The sequence below is a fragment of the Diaphorina citri genome, unplaced genomic scaffold (assembly GCF_000475195.1).
Source record: "Diaphorina citri unplaced genomic scaffold, Diaci psyllid genome assembly version 1.1 scaffold24, whole genome shotgun sequence".
NCBI classification, from domain to species: domain Eukaryota; kingdom Metazoa; phylum Arthropoda; class Insecta; order Hemiptera; family Psyllidae; genus Diaphorina; species Diaphorina citri.
Window position 1 is genome coordinate 197,250 of NW_007377462.1, and position 21,688 is coordinate 218,937.

General features: G+C 36.7%; 3 protein-coding genes and 1 long non-coding RNA gene across 5 annotated transcripts in view; 3 read left to right on the forward strand and 1 right to left on the reverse strand.

Annotated features, from left to right (window-relative positions):
* Positions 1 to 16,295, reverse strand: part of LOC103509763 (2-(3-amino-3-carboxypropyl)histidine synthase subunit 2) — a 23,852-nt gene extending 7,557 nt beyond the window's left edge. Inside the window, exons 1-3 of the mRNA XM_026823889.1 lie at positions 16,109 to 16,295; positions 15,549 to 15,661; positions 15,217 to 15,275 (exon numbers count right to left, since the gene is read on the reverse strand). Coding sequence (XP_026679690.1) covers positions 15,217 to 15,275; positions 15,549 to 15,661; positions 16,109 to 16,285 — 349 coding nt within the window. The 5' untranslated portion in view covers positions 16,286 to 16,295. The remainder of the gene's footprint in view (positions 1 to 15,216; positions 15,276 to 15,548; positions 15,662 to 16,108) is intronic.
* LOC103509664 lies at positions 5,243 to 7,643 on the forward strand. Its single transcript, XM_008474292.3, has 4 exons — positions 5,243 to 5,378; positions 5,938 to 6,180; positions 6,465 to 6,660; positions 6,945 to 7,643. The coding sequence occupies exons 2-4, from the start codon at positions 5,944 to 5,946 to the stop codon at positions 7,079 to 7,081; spliced, it is 570 nt and encodes a 189-aa protein (XP_008472514.1). The 5' UTR covers positions 5,243 to 5,378; positions 5,938 to 5,943; the 3' UTR covers positions 7,082 to 7,643.
* On the forward strand, positions 10,184 to 13,390 carry LOC113467676 (N(G),N(G)-dimethylarginine dimethylaminohydrolase 1). Of its 2 annotated transcripts, none has more exons than XM_026824005.1 (4): positions 10,184 to 10,461; positions 10,587 to 10,703; positions 12,440 to 12,483; positions 13,184 to 13,390. In XM_026824005.1, exons 1-4 carry the CDS (start codon positions 10,365 to 10,367, stop codon positions 13,295 to 13,297), a joined length of 372 nt encoding a protein of 123 aa, XP_026679806.1. In that variant the 5' UTR covers positions 10,184 to 10,364; the 3' UTR covers positions 13,298 to 13,390. The 2 variants fall into 2 exon arrangements, with proteins under 2 accessions (XP_026679806.1, XP_026679809.1); XM_026824008.1 differs by having other exon boundaries at positions 10,186 to 10,364; positions 10,490 to 10,703.
* A 2,795-nt stretch (positions 16,296 to 19,090) lies between the features above and the next one.
* On the forward strand, positions 19,091 to 20,012 carry LOC113467689. Its single transcript, XR_003391668.1, has 2 exons — positions 19,091 to 19,249; positions 19,431 to 20,012. It is a non-coding gene; the product is annotated as an uncharacterized LOC113467689 (long non-coding RNA).
* The last annotated feature ends 1,676 nt before the right edge of the window (positions 20,013 to 21,688 follow it).

The window sequence follows — 21,688 nt, forward strand, 5'->3', positions numbered from 1 at the left end:
TCCGAATGACAAATGTAAGTTCTTTTAGGGTTGAGGGTTTGAATCCTAATGAGTAATGAGGATAGAATTTTACCATCCTTATCGTTAATTTGAGTATTTGTCACTAATAACATCTGACTAACATCTAAAGGAACTCTAGTCTCGTTCGAGTAGTGAAGGTATAAAGAAGTCACTTTTAGGTACTCTGACCTGTAGTTCTTTAAATTAAACATCAAAGTTGAATATTTTGTCTCCTTTTGCTGTTTCCAGACTATTTGTGAGAAGTTGGATTTCCCTCGAAGGTCGGTGTCAATGTCAGAACTCACCAAGGGAGGCAGAGGCATCAGTTCCAGTGTTCTCCTTATCCGGAAAACCAAACATATTCGGAGCATATAAGTGAAGTCATAAAGAGTAGCATATCTACCTACATATACACTTTCAGCATATACACTATACAAGGACTGCAAATGAAGCCCTTATGTATACCTGTATTGTATTCGACTTTTAAATACACCTTCAGAGTCTACAAGGACTGCGAATGTAGCACTTATGTATATCAGGTATACTATACCTACTTACAGACCTATAAAATTTCAAAGTATACAATGTAGGTAAATTATGTCCTTATGTATACCTTCGACATGTATAAAAAGTGAGTGAGTGATAAAAAAAAGAACTACTCTTTTCATTGGACTACTCAGTTATTGAGTCAGATCCCAAAGCAGAGTGTACATTTATACGTACAGAATACGGTCCGTTTCTGTCCCGATATCAAATCTAGAAGAAGAAGAAGAAGAAGAAGAAGAAGAAGAAGAAGAAGAAGAAGAAGAAGAAGAAGAAGAAGAAGAAAAATAATAAAAACTTAATAAACCTTCGATAATTTCCCACAACTCTGTACCTCGGGATATTTGTGTACCTTCAGATACATCTTGATCAAAGTTGTCTCATTAGATATGCATGAGAGTTTCATACGATCTGCCCTTCTTTTCACTCATTTGCCCCCGAAGGAAAAGCAAAGTCAACACACCAACCGCTTCTTTGAGTTTTTTTTTCCAAGTTTTGATAAAGCGAACTGTAATAACGGACGCTTTATCTACCCGAACACGAAGGTAAGAGGACAAAACGAACCTTATCTCTTTGCCGCGGGAGGGAATCGAACCCGCGACCCAGCACTTACAAGGCTGGAGCACTCTTTAACAAGCTAACTATATAGGCTGGCAGACGCACCTTTAGAACTCAAGTTTAAATAGCCCTTTCAATTCTTTGCAACTTTTCTAATAAATTGTGGAATGATAGAGTTTTACTGAGCGCCTGAACCACAAAGTTACCTACATCTGTTTGGGGGTCGAACCGGCAACCTTCGCATTAGGAGCGAGTGCCTTGAGAAAGTGCGTGTGTTAATGGTGGAAAGTAATATAAATGGCGGAAAACTCTCATGGCGCTATGGTATAAATTTGTTTTTCCGACTCCACAACGAAATAAATGTAGCATTAATTCTCATTATCATGAAATGGGAGAGAGAGAGGTGGAGGAGAGAGGAGAGATACAGGGGGAGGGAAGAGAAGAGATGGAGGGGAAAAGGAAGCAGAGGGAATAAGAAGCAGTAGGTGGAAAATGGGTCGAGAGAGAGAGGTAGAGAAAGGGGAATATGAGAGAATGGGTGGAGAGAGGGAAGGAGAAGGAGAGACAAAGAGGGAGAAATGGAGAGAGAGGGAGAGAGAGAGAGAGAAGCATGATCCTGGAAGGAGATAGAATACAGAGAGTGAACTTGAAGAAAACAATGAGAGGGAGAGGGAGAGGAAGAGAAAGAGAGAGAGAGAAAGGAGGAAGGAAGGAGGGAGGGAGAGAGAAAGAGGACAGATAAAGGTGGAAGGGAGAGTGAGAGAGAATACAAGTCTACTTTATTTCAAGTAATGTTTCTGAGACCACCCTGTCAAAGAGACAAAAAAAAAGTTAATAGGAAAGTAAAAAGCTCTTAATTTAAATTAAACTTACAAAAGCTCATGATAATAAACAGGTACAGTGTAAAAAACAGAGTGCAGTTCAAATCTCGTCCTAAAGACCAGTTCACACAGGCGAGTAAAGTCGGTTGGACTGGCGTGAACGACCTATTCCAGTGTTAAACGCCTTATTTGCAAAAGAGTGGCTTAGTACAGGGAACGGGTGGCATAGCAGTATTTACTTCTGAGCACTTGTACTTACTATCGCACTACCCATAGAGGCTGGGCTAGTGAATAGCCGAAGGACTACTAACCCAAACCTACCTTCGACGTCTTCCATACTCTAAGTATAAGTAATGCTTTATTTAGACTGTCAGCTTAGAACAAGTTGTTCCATTATACCAACAGAGTTTAATAGAGCACCTCTTTATTGATATACTTTTGTGTATTACAAAAATATTCTACTCGCCCTTCACTCGCCTCATTTCAACAAGTATGCTACTGGACTAGCATATATCAGTTTTCTGGCTCTTTCAACACTGTGAGATATCCTAAACAGAATGAATGGCTTTAAATTCCATAATGTGATATACTCACAGCACACAGGCATAGCGACTTTTTCCTCTCAATCTTTTTTTTCCAAGTGGCTCTATAACTCTATCTCCCTGTCCTATTTTTTATAGGAAGGCAGAAATAAATTAATTTACTGTAATGCCCGCAGCAGCACCAAGTACCCGAGTGGGTTGTGTGTTCATTAAAATATCCTGGAACACTGGCCGAGAGGAAGTAGGGAGAGTAAATGAAGGGTCTGCTGTCTTCATGACAGACCTAGGGATGAAATAATAGGTATAGCCAACTCCTACAACAAAAATGAGAAAATAAAATTTAAGTTGTTGCTGGAAAAATAGACATAAATTTGAATCAACAAAATTTCCACCACTTTCCACTAAAAGGTTACATAACTCTAAAATGGATACGAAAACTCTTCCTGGAAGAAAAGCCTACGTCTTCACTCGTAACTTGAACTAGAAGTGGATTTCAACTCAAACTCAACTTCTCTCTCGAGCTAGATTTTAATATTTATTGTACTTTCATTTCAAGAAAGCAAACAAAAATGATAGTAATAATAAATTCTGGGACTTTTTAGATATTTTTTCAAGTCTCAGTGGCGTATCCACATTCTGAATCCAGCCTCAAAGTTGGATGAGTAACCCGTTTGAAATTTTATGGTTACAAGATCAAGTTCTCATTTTAAATTTGTTTAAAATTTGAAGGCCAAGTGAATCAAGTCAGTTTATGCTAACGCTTTCTCTCTCCTCTACTTTTGCTGTTTGTTTTTTTCCCCCTTCTTATTTTTGGGGACTGAGAGTGTAAGGAGATTAAATTTTGTCCCCATTCGTGGCACAAACTTTGTTCTTGCGGATTTGTATATCATTTATATGAATTTTTATGTTCTGTTGTTATGTTGAAAATTTGAAATATTAATAAATGTATGCTCATTCCCCACCACTGTAAATTTCTCTCTCTCATTCTCCTCTCACCCTCTCTTCAGAATTGTTCAAGAAGAACAAAAATCTATGCTCCCTCTCTTATTTCTCTGTTTTTCTTTCTCTTGTCAGATTCATTCACTTTTTCATTCCTTGACTTTATCTTTTTTCTTTCCATTCTCTGCCTCTACAAACAAAATACAATGACTGAGTTCTCCATTAAAAAGTGTATCGCTCTAAAAACAGAGTGCAGTTCAAATCTCGTCCTAAAGACCTGGGCCCTGTTTCATGAAACTTATAAGTCCTGTAATACAGGGAAATTGCCTCTATTAAAGCCAAATTTTAAAGATGGTCGTTTCACGAGTAAAGGACCTGAGGGATGGAGGAGAAGGTGGAGAAAAGTAAAAAAAGGGAGAGAGAGAAAGAAGTAGGGAAAGGGAAGGACAGAAAGAGATGATGACGGGAAGGGAGGGATGGAGGGGGAGGTAGAGAAAGAGGTCAGATAAAAGTAGAAGAGTGAGTGAGAGAGAGAGGGAGGGAGACGGAGAGAGAGAGAGAGAGAGGGAGAGAGAGGGGGGAATGAAAAGAAATGAAGTGAGAGGTGAGGGAGGAAGATAACATGGGAATGGGACAAACAGACAGGACAAGGAGTTATTTTAGAACTCAAGAAGAGAGTAGATGCATTAAGAAGTAATATTAAAACCAAGAATAGAGTGGTATGGGCTTAACTCTGTGCACAAAAAGCCCCCTGAGGCTTAGTTGTAGGGGCAAATAGGCCAAACAGCCCAAAAGATGGGTTAAGCTTATATGAATGTACTGGGTGGCATGGGAAAGAAAAGTCAAATGTGTGAGAAAACAGGAAGGTATTTGAGGAAGAGACAAGCTATTCTACAATTGAAAATTACTTTCCTTATTAGAGGATAAGGAAAGTAAAAAAATACACAAAGGAATGTATCCTTCTACCCAGATTGACGAAAGAAAAGAAGACAGGGGAGGGATACGGGTGCAAGAATAAATGAGAGGATAGAAGGGAGATGAAGTGAGACAAGAGAAAGGGAAAGAGGGGGAAAGAAAGAGACAGGGAGGGAGGGGGGGGAGAGAGAGAGAGGGAAGAAGAGGAGAGAGAGAGGGGGGGAGAGAGAGAGGGAAAGAGAAAGGGGAGGGAAAGAGAGAGGGGGAGAGAGAATATACATAGGTTAGAGGACAAAGAAAGCTGTAAGCCTGAGATAAAAAAAAATCACTCACCTGTTTATGGATAGCCCATCCAAGTGATCCAAACCATTCCCATTGTCGGTCAAAAATAGTGTAAAAATAGAAGAGAGACAGTCCATTTTGAAACTTAACGTAATTGGTAATCGTCCACAAACGAACATAAAACTTACAAGAATAGTTTATCGAAAGAGTTCCTAGATCCTAATATAATATTCCTAATCCTATCCAAATAACCAAAATCACTGCACGCTTTACTTTTCAACTTTGAACTTTGAATTTGAAAAAAAAAAGCCGCCATGATTTTTTGATAAAAAGGAAGCCATTTTGAATTTTGAAAAATCAGTGGGGGACATCATAGGGAGTCAGAGTGAAAAAAAAAAGATTTGTTCAAAACACATGATTGGTTCAAAATAAATCAATTTAAATTTTAAATATGAATCTCAAAGAGGTAAATTAATTAATTTTAGGATTTCTTTTGTTCACAGGAAAAACATTCCATTAATAAAATTACTATAGGTACTTTTTTTTTTTTTTTTTTTGTAAAATTTTCTTTTCAATTTTCGATCCGTGGTTCGTGTAGACGAGACCTTTTAAAATCAGCTGATTTCGGACAATCAGCTGCCATCTTGAAAATTTTTGCAGGCTAGTTTTGTTTTGGAAAATTTTCCGAAGCAAAAAGCAAAAATCAGCAAAATCCATCACCAAAAAATCAAAAGTTCACAAGTTGAACTTAATTTATCTATCCAGGCGAACGTGAAAGGTAAGCTTTCATTTTAGCACTTCTCTACAACCTGGTTCGTAAGTGTACTTCTGCTTACGTGATTTTCCTAGTCTCAGAAAGCCTTGTCCTGTCGTCAATCAATAACTTCTTCTCCTATGCCTTCTCCCCTTGAAGGGTCAAACTTCTCATTTAATTCTTCACAATTTGAAAGAGAACCAATCACCCATACCAACACCTACTTCCATTCCAAAGAATCATTCTCATTAACTAGGTACCACTGAATTGATCAGTCCTTTGAGTATTGAATGATGAGCTTAGGGCTATCTCATAGTGATGAAACTTGTCTTATTTTAGGTTAGGTTGTTATAATCAGCTATGGAGTTGAGTCTAAAGATAACTATCATCTGACTTAAAGGGAAAAGGCTGATAAGAAAGGAAAAAGCCAGCCACTCTGAGAACAACCCTTGTCCATTTTGATTAGAGTTTCCTCTGGCTTGAAATCAAACCCACAACTTTGTATTTAACATACAGCATACAGCCATACTACCAAACTACTTAGGCTGGCTGTTATCTCACTTTATGTTTGCTGTATTTTCAGATAATCATGTTGAGCCGTGTAGCTGTATCGGCAACCCGAGCTTTGATAAAGCCCAAGTCTCTAGCAGCATCCTACAGTGCTGCATCAGCCCACTCCAATGAACCCGTAGCAAAGGAACATTTTGACTTTTTCCCCAACCGAGAAGTTGTTGGTTATGGTTTCAATGGCGAGCCTGGATACATTGACAACCCAATGTTCCCCTATCCATCAATTAGATTCAAGGCTATCACCAAGGAATTGGAGGTGAGGATTTTTTTTTTTTTTTGTAGAGTTTGATACAGGGAACTATAACAATGGAAATCTAATCATCTCAAAATCAATGACAGAAAAAGGATAGGTTCAAAAAAGGCCAGCCATTCTGAGAGCAAATCTTATCTGTTGGAATAAAGTTTACCCTGAAAGGAGTTTAACCTGTGACATAACACTTTCAATGCTGACACACTACCCTACAAGGCAAGTAGGCTGACCCATTGATCTTCTCTTTCACTGTAAGCCATTAAGTTTCATTATTATCTTTCTTCTTACAGCCATTGAAACAAAAAGAGAAGGGTGACTGGAAAAATCTGACCCTGGAGGAAAAGAAAACCCTGTACCGAGCATCCTTTGCCCAGACCTTTGTAGAGATGAATGCCCCCACTGGCGAATGGAAGGGAGCCTTTGGCATTGCCTTTATGGTCGTGACCGTCAGCTTACTGACTTACGTTCTCATGTACAAAGTTGGAAGTAAGTATGTTTTGTATGATTAAAAGTCAATAGAAAAAAAGTCAATAGAAAAATGTGATAGATTGAAATACGGTAAAGTATTTCTAGAGTGTCTTTTCTGCTCAGGTAAAAAATAAAAATCCAAAGGCAAAAATGTCAACCTCAACAGGAATTGACCAACTGCCGGTTCGTGACCTAGAAAGTTGTCACTTGAGTCTCAATATTTAGATTTTTTTTGCCAGAAGAAAATTTAAAATTCTGTGATGTCAACCATACTTATAAGGTGCCTCATTCTTTATTTTCAGTTTTCCCTGAGAAAGCTGAAACTTTATCTGAAGAACACAGACAGGAAATGTTGCAGAAGATGATTGACCTCAGATGGAATCCCATCACCGGTACTGCCTCCAAATGGGACTACGAGAAGAACGACTGGAAAAAGTAAATGCTTTTTCCATCATCCTTTCCCTTTCTGTGAGTCAATCTTGATGGATTGAAATAGTGTAAATCTTTAACCCAAAACAGCAGGCCCCAAATGGCTAAAACCATTTTAAATGCCCTTTTGTAAGCCATAAATTTTGATTTATAATCAAACAAAGCAGGTTTGAAGTAATATTATAAAAAAGAATGATCTGCTTTCAATAGCCTTTTGCACTGTCAGTTACCCTAGAGTAGGCAATTACACTATTTCATTAGAAGGTGAAAACAATATTCAAGTCATAGACACCTTAAAGTAATTTCTAAATGTTGGGCAAGTCCTTCAGGTAGAGAGGGGAGATGGGTTATGTAGGTTAGTGCCATGATCATAGATCCTGCTTTTCCTTAAACCAAGTCCTTGTTTAAGGGATTTACTTCCTTCTCACCCTATTGGGATTTGTGATGAAAGCTTACCCTGCTCTATGTGGTGCACTATGGACAAAAACTACCAGGATTGTAACTATAAGAGATATTCTACTTATGTGTATGTACAGAAATAAATATGTTGAGTTTGATTCATTCTTCAAAAATCGCATTGTTCCTCCTCTCGTTTTATGTTCTACTTTCTGTGTAAAAAAATTGATAAAAGATATACGAAAAATGCAAGTTTCGTTAGGTATGTCAAATTCATTTCATTTATTAATTTGATCTTCAACAGAAAATATGGTTCAATACTCAATACTGTATGTCTCAGGCCATCTCTCCTTAACTCTTTTCTGGTTCAGAATAATATCAACTGTATAAATACTTACTACAATACTAGAGATAATACGTAGATAACTTTTCAATTTTCTAGGGTTTTAAGGTTTGTAAGGAAATACTAACATGTGCAGTGAGTTTGCAAATAAAATTTACAAATGTCAAGTACCTAAATTTTATTGAGATCAACAAAATGTCAAAACTGGGTAGGAAATATAAACCAAATCTACAAGTATCTTTGGACATAACATGGGGTGCTCAGTTAAATAATCAGGAATAATGGTAAAAATTTTACCTACTAATTGGGATTCCCTAGATTTTAAAACATTGTAGTACAGAAAACGTGTAACGACTCGACTTAAGCCAACTTTTATCAAATAGAGAAGGAAGATTTTTTCCAAGTCACTAAATAAATTATCTTTTCATATTCATTTTCTTTCACACAGTCCAAAAAATTAAGTACGTAACATGGGATGCTCAGTTAAATAATCAGGAATAATGGACGTCCTAATTGGGATTCCCTAGATTTTAAAACATTGTAGTACAGAAAACGTGTAACGACTCGACTTAAGCCAACTTTTATCAAATAGAGAAGGGAAGCAGCCACTTCATCGACACAACAGCTGGAATTAAATCAAAAGTTCAGACTAGGTACTTCAGATGAATCAGATGTATGTTAGTAGTTTGCACTAATGTATGTTGAAAAATGAAAAATTAGTTTGTCAATATGTCTTATTTAAATTATTGTTTTGGACATATAAGTTACTTGTTCTTATAATATAAGATTATTAAACACTGTTTAACTCTGAAGGAAAAAAATTGCAAGATATGAAAAGCTAGGTAAGTAATTCACTTAATAAATTAAAATGCACTCATTCTGTGGCAGCAATTATAAATATCCAAGCTCCTTCAAAGCTTACCTTCCATATGATGTGTCTCCCAGAATAAAAATCTGTTTGAAAGATTTCTGTTCTAGGTGTTGGGCAATGTCAACTGAATATTCCAGAAGCTCGTCTGGAAATTGAAGGCATATCTGAAAATAGAGATTCAACAAGACAATTAAAACTGATCACAAAATAATATGTAAGTAATACAAAAGAGATTACAGGAAATCATTTTGTCTGTGTGTAAGTTTCCAAGTAAATGTATGAAATCCAAAGCTGTGAACATCCACAACAAGCTTCGCACTTTGCCTGGACTTTACCAAATTACCATAGCCTTCCTGACACTGATCATTGACAAGCAAGGCTTGGTACTTCACAGTGGATGATTGATTTTAAGACCTTTGGTTATTTTGACTTGGTGAAAGGCTAGGTACATCTATATGGGCTTATACAGTCATAGGGAATTTTTCAGTGATTTTCCTGAACTATTTTAGGTTACAGACCATTTTTTTACTTTTTTATCAAGAGCTACTGAAGGGCATGAGAAGGTCTAGGGGTGATCTTTCCCTGATCTCATTTCCTGTAACTTACCCGAGATAGCTGATGTTCTGTAATCCAGCCCAGACATCTCTCCAGTTCAAATACATCCACCAGTTCATCTTTACTTAGCTTTGGGTGATTTTTCTATATGGGCTTATACAGTCATAGGGAATTTTTCAGAGATTTCCCTGAACTATTTTAGGTTACAGACCATTTTTTACTTTTTTATCAAGAGCTACTGAAGGGCATGAGAAGGTCTAGGGTTGATCTTTCCTTGATCTCATTTCCTGTTACTTACCCGGGATAGCTGATGTTCTGTAATCCAGCCCAGACATCTCTCCAGTTCAAATACATCCACCAGTTCATCTTTACTTAGCTTTGGGTGATTTTCTACATTAATTTGCCTGTCCAACACGGATTTCTCGTCACTGTACAAAAGAGCCATAGCGATTGGAAAATCCGTCACGTTTGCCATTTGTTTACATCGTTAAATCTACCTCTATTTACATTTCCTTATCACTATCACGATTTCTACAAGGTTTTCCCGGGAACATTTAAAAATGGAAAGTTTTTTGGGGTAGAAAATAATTTATGCACCCGTGTGAGAGGACATTAAAAATTAATTTAAATAATTTTCTACCTAATTCTTATCACTATCACGATTTCTACACGGTTTTCCCGGGAACATTTGAAAATGGAAAGTTTTTTGGGGTAGAAAATAATTTATGCACCCGTGTGAGAGGACATTAAAAATTAATTTAAATAATTTTCTACCTAATCATAAATAATATTTTTAATTACTACTGAATTAAAGCAAAATTATTAGAAAATTCTTTGAAATGGACTGAAAAAGGGAAGAAATCCGAAATCCGCCACTGAACAAAAAGGGTGTGACGAATCGACGGTATTGTTGCTGTAAACGGATCTTTCTAGTTTATTGATTGTCCGCCAATGTAGCAGCACCATCGATGGCTTGTGTTTGTGTTTTTCATCATTTTGAAAATTTAAAATTTCGATTTTTGTGTTTTAAATTTGCTGATAAGAAGCATTTTTCTGTTTAAAAAGTGTTTTGTGAGGAATAAATCCTAAAATAGTGTTTTAAATAGATGACTTTTGAAACCTATTAACATGTCCACTTTGAGATACACGCATGCAATTGTAGCGCGAGTCCCACGGTCCCTGAATGGAAAATTTGAAATAAAAGTTGACGAAGCCAGGAGACAACATGAAAGCTTTGTGGCTCTTCCATTAACATGTCCACTTTGAGATATACGCATGCAATCGTAGCGCGAGTCCCACGGTCCCTGAATGGAAAATTTGAAATAAAAGTTGACGAAGCCAGGAGACAACATGAAAGCTTTGTGGCTCTTCTCAGAGATCTTGGTTTAGATGTGATAGAACTGCCTCCTGATGAAGATCTACCAGAAAGTGTGTTCATTGAAGACACAGCTGTTATTGTCAATGGAATCGTGTTGATCATTAAGTACTTAGTCCTTTGGCCAGAGCTAGCCAAATCTTTTGTCTCCCATGGCTATACAAACATAGCTATACTCTTCTGGGATTCCAGCGACGAGTGTACAAGATCAGTAAGACTTGAAAACATGGACTATTCAGGTATGTGACAAATAATTTAAGTTACAGGGAGACTTCATGAGGAATACTGACACAAAACGCCGACTCCGCATCAGAAAAAAGCTGACAAGTTATCCCATCTTTCTTCATCAACTCCGATGGTTTGTCTCCACACTCGTATACCCACTACTGGGCGTACCACTACGACCCTCAGTCACGGCGTTCACAGGCGTGAGTCCCAGGTTCTGTTCCAGCCCTTGCCAAGATTTCCCTGTCAGTCCTTCACGTCCTGTGATAACCGCTACTGTATTCTTTTGTCTTACGGCCACCGAGGTGCAATCTTCTACCTGGAATGATCAATTAGTGAAACAAATTATTGGATATTTGCCACTACTTTCTTCAAAGAGAGTATTTAATTTATTTATTCAAGCAGCAGGGCCATGTGTGAAGGACAGTATAAATTCTGACATTGCCAGCCTAGTTGACTTAAAGGGTATTACGCCTGTCTTGTAAGCGCTAGGTCGCGGGTTCGATTTCCGCCCGGGGTGGATTTTATCCTGAACGCATAATGTTCGTTCTCGGGACGGCTGGCTTTCTCCTAGACGGCGTTCACAGGCGTGAGTCCCAGGTTCGGTTCCAGCCCCTGCCAAGATTTCCCTGTCAGTCCTTCACGTCCTGTGATAACCGCTACTGTATTCTTTTGTCTTACGGCCACCGAGGTGCAATCTTCTACCTGAAATGATCAATTAGTGAAACAAATTATTGGATATTTGCCACTACTTTCTTCAAAGAGAGTATTTAATTCATTTATTCAAGCAGCAGGACAGGACAGTATAAATTCTGACATTGCCAGCCTAGTTGACTTAAAGGGTATTACGCCTGTCTTGTAAGCGCTAGGTCGTGGGTTCGATTCCCGCCCAGGGCGGATTTTATCCTAAACGGATAATGTTCGTTCTCGGAATGGCTGGCTTTCTCCTATTCTGTTTTCCTTTTCTCTTCAATTATCGGGCGATAAGACCTTAGCAGCTACAGTTCCCTCTACCAAACCTTTATTTTTTTCGAATGTCCTGTTGACAATGTAATTTAAATGAGATACCCACTTACGCATGACACGATTTTTTTCAGAACGATAAGTTTACGCTCAGGCGGACTACTTTCCAAGCAGAGAAAACATGAATAAAATTACCTCTGAAGTATCATCAGGTGCGACTCCATTAACTCGCACGTTATTACTAAGGAGACTAATATCCATGCTAGGAGACACCAGATCAGGACACGAAACGTACTCTGCACCTCCTGGGAACAGACAAATAGTGGTTAGCGCGGTGGACTTCGGTTCTGGAGATTGGTGGTTCGAATCCAAGGGATTATTACTTATCACCTTATCAGAAATTAATATTCTTCGCCTTTTCCCGTGTTCAGCCTTTCAATCAGCCCTGGGGGTGAATGCTTTGGACTGATATTTGGTTTTGACAGCAAAAATTTTACAAGTGGATGTCTTTCGCACTCAACCTTTATCAAGGGAAAATTACTTACCAGAAATAAGCTGTGTAAAATCCAGGTTCACTTTGTTCTCCCAAGATCTGGCAGGGTTTAATGCGAGCTCTACGTCTATCAGATGCACTACGGGCTCGTGTTGATCACCAAGCCAGGAAACATTCAGAGGCATAAAGAGGTTGGTAAAAGACTGGTTGGTTCCCTAGGTTCAGAGTGCATATTATTGTGACCTTTATTTGCTACTTAATCATCTGTATTTTTATGCCCATAATGACTAGAACTTGCTAGTATTTGTAACTTGGAGATAAATGAACCCAGGACTTTCAGTGCACAAGTCTAGTGTGATACTCAGCCGAGTTGCTCCCTACTTATTTTACTTTATTTTTTTAATACCTAGGTACCTAATGTTAGGTTTGTACATGGGTACTTGATCAAGTTTGTTAGCTAACAGCAATAAAACACTTTATTTCAGTCAACTAGATTGACCTACATTGTTTGATCAATATGACCATTTGACTTGTCAACCTGATCTATTAGATATACTACCTATGTACCTATAACTATCTATTCCAGTATCTTCCTAAGCTAATCAGTGTAAATCAGTGATATCATAAAGTACCAGAGTATCTTGGTACTAGATACTCTAGGAGTGAAAGGTTTGATGATCATTTCATTGAAAAATGTGACAAGTACCTAGGCAATTTTATCTATGTAAGTACCAACCTGAATACTTTTTTTTAATGGAACTCATCAGTATCAATTTGAGGCATGGCATCAATTGAAATGACAATGCCTCCTTAATACTTAGGTGTCACACTCAAGCAAGGCATTTACCTACAAGGAGACACAAATACAAATTATTGATTTTGTTTTTACAGGTGGACACTGTACGTGCTATCATAAAGAAAGAGTTAAGGCCTCCCCAAGTTCTAGACATTGAGGATGAAGAAGCTAAACTGGATGGCAGTGATGTGCTATTCACAGGTAAGTAAATCCTGAGATTTTTACTTTATGTGAAAGAAAATCCTAAAATCAAAAAATAAATAAATCTGTTTTTCCATTGAAAGTAATAAGTTTTGAACAGTTGGAGGTAGAGAACTGAATTCATATTTATGTTCAAGTTTGTTTTTTTTTTTTTTTTTTTTTTTTTTTTTTTTTTTTTTTGCCCCCAAATAGGGATTTCTAAGTGGACAAATGAGAAAGGTGCTAGAGCAGTGGCAGATAGTTTTCCAGAATATCCCTGTACTGCCATCAAGGTAATTCAAACTTTATCTTTTCCCATCTCATCAACTTTATAACAAGAAATACCTAGTTATAAGTGTAAATGTTTATGTAGGTAGTTGCATACAATGAATGCATTTAAACATCCTAAAAAAAAGCACAAAGTGTCACAGTCAAATGTTGGAGGACAGGGAGAGAGAAAAATAGAAGAACTGATGGTATAATAGAGTCAATGAAAAGGACAAGGTCAGCAAAGTGACATAAAGCCCAAAATGACCTTACCTTGTAAAAAGTAATGAAAATATTAACTTATGGGTATATGAATAGATCAGTAATAAATTATGTAATCAGCACAAAGCATATTTACTACTGAAAGTCAATAGAAAAATGTGATAGATTGAAATACGGTAAAGTATTTCTAGAGTGTCTTTTCTGCTCAGGTAAAAAATAAAAATCCAAAGGCAAAAATGTCAACCTCAACAGGAATTGACCAACTGCCGGTTCGTGACCTAGAAAGTTGTCACTTGAGTCTCAATATTTAGATTTTTTTTGCCAGAAGAATGTGATAGATTGAAATACAGTAAAGTTACTAGAGTGTCTTTTCTGCTCAGGTAAAAAATAAAAATCCAAAGGCAAAAATGTCAACCTCAACAGGAATTGACCAACTGCTGGTTCGTACTCAGGTAGAGATGTTTCTTAACGACAGCAGACTGGGGAACAGGGGACAACAGGTTTGAGTCTGGATTGAACTGATAGAATGAACTTTCTGAAACATAGGAAATAGTTGGCTTTTGCTAGTGACTTTTTTTTCTCTCATAAGTACAAACAATGTTGTGGGACTGACATTACCAGACAAGAACTGTTAACATAATGGGACACCTTGTTCCAAGCTGACAGCCTCATTAAAGCAGCAATTATACCTACTTTCCAAACCAAGAAGTAAATTAATAAATAAATGCCATTTCTTTGTGTTATTATGTCACAATTTTTGGTGTTCACTGCAGCATTATCCTGCAGGGAATCAAACCTGGGTCTCCCACATGCAAGGCAAGTACAGTGACCACTACATCATAGCTACTAAGAAGTAAATTTACCTGGCATAGACATCACAAAGTTGTCCAGGTTTCTACAAGGCTTGGAATCACACACATAAATGTATATCACAGACTTGTCTCTGTCCTCACTCAGACAATACTGACGTCCTAATTTGCTCACTTGATGGTCTTCTGGATATCGACAGTAAACACCACAAGTTGCTGAAGTACTTTTACTTAGTCGGGACATAGTAACTGTCAGCTGGGCAAGGTTTTGGCACATGGCTTCATCTGAAAATAATTTAAGAGAAAACAAAGCAACAAAAATAAGCTTTACATACCTACCAACAATAACAATAAAGTAATCCAATCAGGATTTTTTTTCTTCAATTTTTTGGCCATAACAAATAATTGGACTTTTTTTTACAAAAACATGTAGACCATTTATAGGTCCAATATTTTAATTTTCATACCTAGCAATATTTAACATGGTATCTTACCGAAACAATGTGCATAACAGGTATCATACAGAACAACTCGTTGACTTTGGCTGCCGAGTTCAGATATGGAATTCAAGAATTTTTCTGTATCCAACTGTTGTTTAGTGAACACATAGAGCACTGGTAATCTGTTGACTGTGCTCAAACAGGAATGACCAAAGTGAATTATGCCATCTGCATTCACATGAGAAGCAGCCACTTCATCAACACAACAGCTGAAATTAAATCAAATGTTCAGACTACTTCAGATGTATGTTAGTAGTTTGGAGCAATGTATGTTGAAAAATTAGTTTGTCAATATGTCTTATTTAAATTTAATTATTTTAAATTATTGTTTCGGACATATAAGTTATTATTAAGCACTGTTTAACTCTGAAGGAAAAAAATTGCAAGATATAAAAAAAATAGGTAAGTAATTCACTTAATAAATTAAAATGCACTCATTCTGTGGCAGCAAATATATATATCCAAGCTCCTTCAAAGCTTACCTTCCATATGATGTGTCTCCCAGAATAAAAATCTGTTTGAAAGATTTCTGTTCTAGGTGTTGGGCAATGACAACTGAGTATTCCAGAAGCTCGTCTGGAAATTGAAGGCATATCTGAAAACAGAGATTCAAGGTAAAAGATGAGTAAAAGGCTGTTAGCTACACACAATAATAATACAATACAATACAGGTATAAGGAAACAATTTTGTCTCAGTAAGTTTACATGTAAATGTATGAAATCCAAAGCTGAGAACATTTACATAGGTGCATCAAGCTTCAAACTTTGCCTTGTCTTTAGGATAGCCTTCCTGACACTGATCATTGACAAGCAAGGCTTGGTACTTCACAGTGGATGATTGATTTTAAGACCTTTGGTTATTTTGACTTGGTGAAAGGCTAGGTACACCTTATGGGCTTATACAGTCATAGGGAATTTTTCAGTGATTTTCCTGAACTATTTTAGGTTACAGACCATTTTTTTACTTTTTTATCAAGAGCTACTGAAGGGCATGAGAAGGTCTAGGGGTGATCTTTCCCTGATCTCATTTCCTGTAACTTACCCGAGATAGCTGATGTTCTGTAATCCAGCCCAGACATCTCTCCAGTTCAAATACATCCACCAGTTCATCTTTACTTAGCTTTGGGTGATTTTCTACATTAATTTGCCTGTCCAACACGGATTTCTCGTCACTGTACAAAAGAGCCATAGCGATTGGAAAATCCGTCACGTTTGCCATTTGTTTACATCGTTAAATCTACCTCTATTTACATTTCCTTATCACTATCACGATTTCTACAAGGTTTTCCCGGGAACATTTAAAAATGGAAAGTTTTTTGGGGTAGAAAATAATTTATGCACCCGTGTGAGAGGACATTAAAAATTAATTTAAATAATTTTCTACCTAATCATAAATAATATTTTTAATTACTACTGAATTAAAGCAAAATTATTAGAAAATTCTTTGAAATGGACTGAAAAAGGGGAGAAATCCGAAATCCGCCACTGAACAAAAAGGGTGTGACGAATCGACGGTATTGTTGCTGTAAACGGATCTTTCTAGTTTATTGATTGTCCGCCAATGTAGCAGCACCATCGATGGCTTGTGTTTGTGTTTTTCATCATTTTGGGGTCTGTGCCTTCGCTTGACCCAGTGAGATAGCCTCTGCATTTCCAACGCGTGAACATGCCCTATAGATCGTGTGAACGATAATGTAATTCAAATGAGAGAATGCACGACACGATTTTTTTCCGAATGACAAATGTAAGTTCTTTCAGGGTTGAGTGTTTGAATCGTAATGAGTAATGAGGATAGAATTTTACCATCCTAATCGTTAATTTGAGTATTTGTCACTAATAATCTAAAGGAACTCTAGTCTTGTTCGAGTAGTGAAGGTATGAAGAAGTCACTTTTAGGTACTCTGACCGGAAGTTCTTTAAATTAAACATCAAAGTTGAATATTTTGTCTCCTTTTGCTTTTTCCAGACTATTTGTGAGAAGTTGGATTTCCCTCGAAGGTCGGTGTCAATGTCAGAACTCACCAAGGGAGGCAGAGGCATCAGTTCCAGTGTTCTCCTTATCCGGAAAACCAAACATATTCGGAGCATATAAGTGAAGTCATAAAGAGTAGCATATCTACCTACATATACACTTTCAGCATATACACTATACAAGGACTGCAAATGAAGCCCTTATGTATACCTGTATTGTATTCGACTTTTAAGTCAGTCATCCTACGAAATTTCTCTTTGGTCCAAAGTAGTCCAAAGAGAAATTTCATATGATGACTGACTTGAGTCACATAATCGAATACAACTCTACATACCTATACAATTTCAAAGTATACTTCAATGAAGGCAAATTATGTCCTTATGTATACCTTCGAAACAGCTTTAACTCCATACACAAAAAGCCCAATCTAAAGCTTAAGAGTAGGGTCTAGACAGCCCTAAAGGATGGGTTAAGCTTCTACGAATACCTTCGAAATGTGTAAATAGTGAGTGAGTCATGAAAAAGAACTACTCCTTTCATTGGACTACTCGTTCACTGAGTCAGACAAGCTTGTGAAGCTCTCCTGCCTACTGTAACTTTGGTTGTAACCTAACGCTGTGTACAACACCCCTTTGCAATGCTTTTGCATTTCAGACCTGTGCTTTGTATTTCACTCTGGTATTTTCTTTTCTAGTCTATTAAATTATTTAACATAAATCCCATTGCAAATAAACATTTATATGGATCATAGAAAAATTAGTATTATCTAAATGACAAAGTTTCACTTTTTGAAAATTTGCTTTTTTACAAGCCGTTTTGGCACATACGGTTGGGAATTTTTCATTTCTGTTTGTTTCTAAAGACAGGCCCATGGCAAACCTTTTGGTTGTGTCAGAATCCAGGTTCGACCCTCGAAATGACATTTTCTTGGGGAAAATATCGATTTATCAAGAAATGCAAATTTTATTAGCTCGATTTTTTTTTTTTTTTTTTTTTTTTTTTTTTTTAGAAAGGAAACCGCCTATATCTCGACTGTAAATGATTGTAATTTTATTATTTGTTATTTCTTTGTGATAACGATACGCGAGAAATATTGTGAATATCCAATTTATCCACCATGACAAGATTTCAGCACACTCACAACATGAATTTTATTGTACAATTTTAAATTTAAACAGAGCACACTCTATTGCACGATTGATTTTATTTGTAAGTGTAAGCTGTGTCCACACATAGTCGATCACGGTCAATCAACTAGGTGAATCCATGTTGTCGTGGCAGTGTGGACGGTTCACTCGACATCGACCGACGTCAATTACGTGTAGACACAGCTTTAGCAGTCTCCAGGATTTACTGACTGAGAGGCTCGGGTTCAAATCCCGCGGAGTGGCTAAAGAAAATCTTTATCCTTATATTTATACATTTTCGATTTAAATTTGTTTATTTAATTTTTTATTTATAATCTCATTTAAACTGAATCTCTGTGTTCCTTCATACCTATTTTTACTTTTAAGAAATGTATTGTTTAGGTATTATTTTTTAAAATGTATTTTCCCCTCTTGGATTTTTTATTTCTCTTTTTTTACGAAGATTTTTTTTTTTTTCTTTTTTTTATCCTGTTGATTCGCTTTTACATTTTTGTATTATGTTTTTTATATTTTGTGTATTTAAATTTTTGTTTACATTCCTTAGTCCTTGTTTGTTTAGCTGTTTCTACATTTTTTCCTCTTCTTTTCGCTATACCCTAACCATTGTACCTACAGTCGAACCTGTCTAAGTGCGACTCGTCTAAGTGGGAAACTTGGATAACTGGGAAAAAAATCATGGCCTTTTCATGGCAACCTCTCTAAGTAGGACACTTTTTTAACAGGGAAACCTGGATAAGTGGGAAAAAATTGTCGGTCCCTTGGATTCCCACGTAGACAGGTTCGACTGTATTACTTTTTCTCGATATCTTGTGCTATCTACTAACAAATGTTTGTTTGCCCTATTCCCTTCATGTTTCCAAAAGTACCTAATTCAGCTATAGTATTATCGACGAGATCTATTGTTTTTATTTAATTGTGCAGATGGAAGGAGATTGAAATTGACCTCTTCTTGCATTTCATTGAGCCCATTTTTCGCCCATCCAATGAGGGATATACTAGCCCAAATCTGTCTTTTTGCAAACAAGATCTCGTCGGCTAAATCTGTATTTTTTATATTCCTTAGGTATATTTTATTTCGCATTTTTTTTATTTAATTGTGCAGATGGAAGAAGATTGAAATTTCCCTCTTCTTGCATTTCATTGAGTCCATTTTTCGCCCATCCAATGAGGGACATACTAGCCCAAATCTGTCTTTTTGCAAACAAGATCTCGTCGGCTAAATCTGTATTTTTTATATTCCTTAGGTATATTTTATTTCGCATTATAATGTAATATTTGACAAACATAGAGTAGAATATTGTATTTTGGTCATCCACCTATAGAACTGAAATTGTACTTTGTTAATCCTGGTAAGATAGGACTGAAAAGTCCCTTTATCCTTGCAGTCCAACAATTTTATTTTTATTTTAATTTATTATGGTGCGTCAACACAAAAACACTTTGTTTATCCTGTTGAGATAGGACTAAGAAGTCCCTTTATCCCCGCAATTTAACCAATGTCACATGTATTTTTTATGGGTTAGATTCATAATGTACGGTGTATACGAGAACATTTTTGTGAGCTAGAGGCAAGAAAGCATAACTTGAATATTTTCAGTTAAATAGCATTACTTTTAGTGATCTCGTGACAAAATTACAAATAGAGTACATTTAAGTATTATATCTTGTATCTCTGTCATTTTGCTTTTTTTTCCAAAACTCGAAAGCCCTGTGTTTTCTCCATCTCTAATTTAAATTATTCGTTAAAATTTAATTCTCTCGATATACGAGTATTACTCGTAGGTAAGGTATACGTCTATAATCTATATGTATACGTTCATTCCGTCTTAATTTTCCATAATAAATTAATAACTTTCATCCCTGATTAAAAATTCCCCATTTTAATTTGGATTGATCATTCCCCATCTATTAATTAAATTTATATCCCATCTATTAAATTTATAAAATTCCTGTATGGAGAAATTATTTCCATCTCTGATTTCCTATGTTATAATTTTGTTTTGTCATTGAAATAAATTACTCCGACACCATATGATATAGGATAGATACAAAATTCGTGTGCGTATATGGTGTCGGTATATTCCCCATCTATTAATTAAATTTATATCCCATCTATTAAATTTATAAAATTCCTGTATGGAGATATTATTTCCATCTCTGATTTCCTATGTTACAATTTTGTTTTGTCATTGAAATAAATTACTCCGACACCATATGATATAGGATAGATACAAAATTCGTGTGCGTATATGGTGTCGGTATAGCAGATGGATGTCATTTGAAATCACTAGTTACTGTGGCTGGACCTGAGCTCCTATGTGTTGGAGCTGGTAAAAGGCCCCAAGAAACATTGAAGGTATAGTATAAAGGTGCTCTCGAATTTTGTTCATGGATCTGTTTTTGATTTATTTTCTATTTTATTCAAATTTTGAACTAAATCATTTTGAACTTCTCAGTGGTAAGTTGAAGATTTTTTTCTCTCTCAAGGAAGAGGAAGACAGGATAGGAGAAAGCCAGCCGTTCGTAAAAAATGAACCTTATCTGTTTAAGATAAAGTTTGTCCCGGGCGGGAATCGCACCCACGACCTAGCGCCTGTAAGGCAGGCGCTACCCGGTCAATTCCATGCTAATCGGGACCGTCCAGTAGTTACTTCTAAAGATAAACTCATAGTTAGCTTGGTTGGTAGCGCGTCTGCCTTGTAAGCGTTAGGCAACGGGTTCGATTCTCGCCCAGGGCGGATTTTATCCTAAAGGGGTAAGGTTCGTTCTCGGAACAGCTGGATTTCTCCTATCCTGTCTTCCTTCTCTCTTAGAATTCGGGACGATAAGACCTTAGCAGTTACAGTTCCTCTATCAAAAAACTTCTTTAAAACAGTATTTATCTTACTGATAAAGTTTCTCATATTGCTTTCAGAAAATGAAAGACCTCGCTACGTTCAGCTATTCCACACTGACCGTACCGGAGGACGAGGCGGCTAATGTGATCTATGTGAACGGCACTCTGGTTCATCTGGCTGAAAAGGAAGCACCACAGTCGTTCAAAGTAAGTAACGAGCCGCCTATCACTGCTAGTGATGGGTCGTGGGTAAATACCCACTGGGTGGGTAAATAAAAATTGGGTATTTACCCGGGTATTTATCCACCCCCAGGGTGGGATAACTCTTTGTAGTTTTTGTTTGATTTCATTTTTCCTCTTTTACAATTTTTTGCTCTCACGCACCCCAAATACAAGGGTTGCGTCGAGGATATAGGTAATGGATACTATAGTTTTATATGTAGGGCAGGTACCATGTGTTGCTATCCCTGGACAGGTTACCATAGAAACATATCAACATATTTATTTCCACCTACTAGGAAGTTCTTCATTCGAAGGAAAGTTTAAAACGGTGATAGGTGCCATTACGTATTAATTTTTACCTAAAGAAAAGAAAATGTTTAACGTGCGAAAGGAAATATGTAACAATGATTTTTATCCAAATTCCCTTTATGGATGAGCTATTCA

Coding starts and splice junctions, on each gene's coding strand:
- LOC103509664 (XM_008474292.3), top strand. CDS start 5,944: ATGTTGAGCCGTGTAGCTGTATCGGCAACCCGAGCTTTGATAAAGCCC. Junction 6,181..6,464: donor CTATCACCAAGGAATTGGAG/GTGAGGATTTTT, acceptor TTCTTCTTACAG/CCATTGAAACAAAAAGAGAA. Junction 6,661..6,944: donor TCTCATGTACAAAGTTGGAA/GTAAGTATGTTT, acceptor CTTTATTTTCAG/TTTTCCCTGAGAAAGCTGAA.
- LOC113467676 (XM_026824005.1), top strand. CDS start 10,365: ATGTCCACTTTGAGATACACGCATGCAATTGTAGCGCGAGTCCCACGG. Junction 10,462..10,586: donor TGACGAAGCCAGGAGACAAC/ATGAAAGCTTTG, acceptor CCAGGAGACAAC/ATGAAAGCTTTGTGGCTCTT. Junction 10,704..12,439: donor AGCTGTTATTGTCAATGGAA/TCGTGTTGATCA, acceptor TGCACTACGGGC/TCGTGTTGATCACCAAGCCA.